This window comes from Cebus imitator, unplaced genomic scaffold (genome assembly GCF_001604975.1).
Source record: "Cebus imitator isolate Cc_AM_T3 unplaced genomic scaffold, Cebus_imitator-1.0 Scaffold708, whole genome shotgun sequence".
Lineage (NCBI taxonomy): Eukaryota > Metazoa > Chordata > Mammalia > Primates > Cebidae > Cebus > Cebus imitator.
In genome coordinates this window covers 1,107,429-1,111,269 of record NW_016108023.1, presented here as the reverse complement: position 1 = coordinate 1,111,269, position 3,841 = coordinate 1,107,429, and the positions used below count along the sequence as shown (strand labels likewise).

Below are 3,841 nucleotides of genomic sequence, written 5' to 3'. Positions count from 1 at the left end.
CACACAGATCACACAGCACAGCTCACACAGCACAGCTCACACAGCATATCACACAGCACAGATCACACAGCACAGCTCACACAGCTTACACAGATCACACAGCACAGCTCACACAGCATATCACACAGCACAGCTCACACAGATTACAAAGCACAGATCACACAGCACAGATCCCACAGCACAGACGGCTGCTCTGCAGCCAGGAACCTGAGACTGTGACACGGCGCTTACTGTGACAGCATCCTGTAGGCGTCCTGCTTGTCCACCGGCTTCTCCAGAATCAGCTGCCCCATGGTCTGTGGGAGGAAGGGGAGGGAGGGAGTCGGTTCCTGCCGCGTGAGTCAGGTCTGCGCTAACCCCACTGAACCATTCTCAGGAGTCAGATGTTTTTTGGAAATGAAACTGATACAGCCTGAGACTCACCATTTTAAACAACTAACTGCACTTAGCACGTCCTGCGTGGTTCCAGAATGTTCTCATCCCTCCAGGAAGGGACCCTGTACCCATGAAGCTCTCCCCCTGCCCCTGGCCCCTGGTCACCACCAATCCTCTTTCTTTCACTGTGTGTTTCCCTGCTGTGGACATTGCAGAGACTGAATCCTACAGCTGGCCGCGGTGGCTCACGCCTGTCATCCCAACACTTTGCGAGGCTGAAGTGGGCGGCTCACGACGTCAGGGGTTCAAGATCAGCCTGGCCAACATGGTGAAACCCCATCTCTACTAAAAAACTACAAAATTAGCCGGGTGTGGTGGCGGGCACCTGTCATCCCAGCTACTCGGGAGGCTGAGGCAGGAGAATCACTTGAACCTGGGAGGTGGAGGTTGCAGTGAGCTCAGGTCACGCCACTGCACTGCAGCCTGGGAGACACAGCGAGACTGCATCTCAAAAAATAAAAATAAAATAGATATAACAAAGAAAGAAATGGAATCCTGTAATGTATGGTCCTCTTTGATGTCCTCAGAGTTCATCTATGTGCCAGGCTTTTTAGAGTCGCTCCCCTCCTGCCCCCTCCCCCCCCCTTCCCTTCCTTCTTCCTTTCCTTTCCGTTTTTTAGAGATGGACTCTCGCTCCGTCGCCCAGCCTGGGGTGCCGTGACGGGATCTCGGCTCCCCGCAACCTCAGCCTCCCATGTTCAAGCGATGCTCATGCGTCAGCCTCCGAAGTAGCTGGGATTACATGTGCGCGCCACCACGCCCAGCCAATTTTTTGTATTTCTAGTAGAGATGGGGTTTCATCACGTCGGCCACACTGGTCTCGAACACCTGAGCTCAGGTGAGCTGCCCACGTCAGCCTCCCAAAGTGCTGGGATGGATGACAGGCATGAGCCACCGTGTCCGGCCAGCCTTGCTCCTTTTCATAGGTGCATAGTATTCCACCGTGTGTGGATGGTCCGTGAGATAATTACTTTTACCCACTCACGGACACTTGGGCTGATTTTACCTTTTAGCTGTTGTGAATGGTGCTGCTGTGAACATTCACGTATAAGTTTTTGGGTGAACACCTGTTTGTTTGTTTTTTTTTTGGAGACAGAGTCTTGCTTTGTTGTTCTGTCAGCTCACTGCAACCTCCGCCTCCTGGTTCAAGATATTCTTCTGCCTCAGCCTCCTAAGTAGCTGGGATGACAGGTGGGATGATTATCATGCCCAGCTATTTTTTTTTTTTTTTTTGTATTTTTAGTAGAGACAGGGTTTCATTATGTTGGCCAGGCTGGTCTCGAACTTCTGACCTTGTGATCTGCCCACCTCGGTCCCCCAGCGTGCTGGGATGACAGGCGTGAGCCACCGCGCCCAGCCTGAACACTGGTTTTGAATCCTTTCGGGTACATACTTAAGAGAAGATGGAGTCGTCTGCTCAGACCGCTATGACAAAGTCCTATAACCCAGGTGGCTGAAACTACAGAAGTTGATTCTCCCACAGTCCTGGAGGCTGGAGGTCTGAGATCCAGGTGTGGGCAGGGCTGGCTCCTCCTGAGGCCTCTCTCCTGGGCTTGCAGACACCGTGTTCTCCCTGTGTCCTCACAGGGTCGTCCCTCTGTGTGTGTCTGTGTCCTCACCTCCTATTCTTATAAGGACCCCAGTCCTGTAAGATCAGGGTCCACCCTAGTGACCTTGTTTTACCTACGGTAGTACTGCCTCACCCAAGGATTTGCTTTACACAGTTTCAGTCTGAAAATGTCAAGTGGTGAATTTGAGAAGTAAACAATGCATAAATTCAGCCAGGTGTGGAATCCCTGCACTTTGGGAGGCCGAGGCAGGTAGATCACGGAGGTCAGGAGATCGAGACCATCCTCACTCACATGGTGAAACCCCGTCTCTACTAAAAACACAAAAATCAGCCCATCGTGGTGCCGCGCACCTGTAATCCCAGGTGCTCGGGAGGCAGGAGAATCGCCAGGACCCGGAAGGTGCGGTGAGCCGAGATCGCGCCACTGTACTCCAGCCTGGGCAACGGACTGAGACTCCGTCTCAAAAAAAAAAAGAAAAAGAAAAAGAAGAGGGAAATTTGGACACAGGCACCCAGAGGGGAGAAGGCCAGGCAGAGAAGCAGGCACAGACGGAAAGCATGGGGCAGTGACCCAAGCGACGCCAAGGCCTGCCAGTGGCCACCTGGATGTGGACAGAGAGCAAGCCCAGATTCTCCGTCAGAACCTCTGGAAGGAACCCACCCCACAGACAACTTCATTTGTGCCTTTTTGGCCTCCAGAGTGTGGACCTTCCTGTGGGTCTTTTTTTTTTTTCTGACATGGGGTTTGTCTCTTGTTGCCCAGACTGGAGTGCAACGGTGAGATCTCGGCTCACTGCGACCTCCACCTCCCGGGTTCAAGTGATTCTCCCGCCTCAGCCTCCTGGGTAGCTGGGATTACAGGTGCCCGCCAGTACACCCGGCTAATTTTTGTATTTTTAGTAGAGATGGGGTTTTACCATGTTGGTCAGGCTGGTCTCGATCTCCTGACCTCAGGTGATCCGCCTGCCTCATCCTCCCAAAGTTCAAGCGATTTTCTTGCCTCAGGCTCCCAAGTAGCTGGGATATTGCAGGCAGGTGCCATCACGCCTGGCTAATTTGTGTATTTTTAGTTAGACCCAGGGTTTCACCATGTTGGCCAGGCTGGTCTCGATCTCCTGACCTCAGTGATCCGCCCACTTCGGCCCTCCAAAGTGCTGGGACGACAGGCGTGAGCTGCCGTTCCTGGCCGCTTCCTGTGCCTTCAGGCCTCCCATCTGGTGTTACTTCGTGATGGTAGTTTCTGGAAGTCAGTCCACGCCTTCCCTCTGCCTCCCAGTCTTATCCTGGTGGCTCGTCAGGATTAGAAAAGAGAGACCCTGAATGCGCTCACCACGATCGTGTCTGCTCCGATGACCACGTCCGGGGCTCGCAGGTCTTTCTGCAAGAAAGACAGACTTCCATTTATTTATTTATTTATCTATCCCTAGGTCTTTCTGCAAGAAAGCCAGACTTCCATTTATTTATTGATTTATCTATCCCTAGGTCTTTCTGCAAGAAAGCCAGACTTCCATTTATTTATTTATTTATCTATCCCTAGGTCTTTCTGCAAGAAATCCAGACTTCCATTTGTTTATTTATCTGTGTATGCGAAGGTCTTCCTGCAAGAAAGTCAGACTTCAATCTATTTATTTATTTATTTATCCATCACCAGGTCTTTCCGCAAGAAAGCCAGACTTCCATTTATTTATCCATCCCCAGCTCTATCTGCAAGAAAAGCAGACTTTGATTTATCTATTTATTTATATATCCCCGGGTCTTTCTGCAAGAAAGCCAGACTTCGAGTTATTTATTTATTTATCTATCCCCAGGTCTTTCTGTAAGAAAGCCAGACTTTGA

General features: G+C 51.1%; 1 protein-coding gene across 1 annotated transcript in view; it reads right to left on the bottom strand.

Annotated features, from left to right (window-relative positions):
• ASMTL (acetylserotonin O-methyltransferase like) overlaps positions 1–3,841 on the bottom strand; it is a 59,472-nt gene that overhangs the window by 36,374 nt on the left and 19,257 nt on the right. The window contains exons 3-4 of the mRNA XM_017518848.2: positions 3,336–3,383; positions 232–296 (exon numbers count right to left, since the gene is read on the bottom strand). Coding sequence (XP_017374337.1) covers positions 232–296; positions 3,336–3,383 — 113 coding nt within the window. The remainder of the gene's footprint in view (positions 1–231; positions 297–3,335; positions 3,384–3,841) is intronic.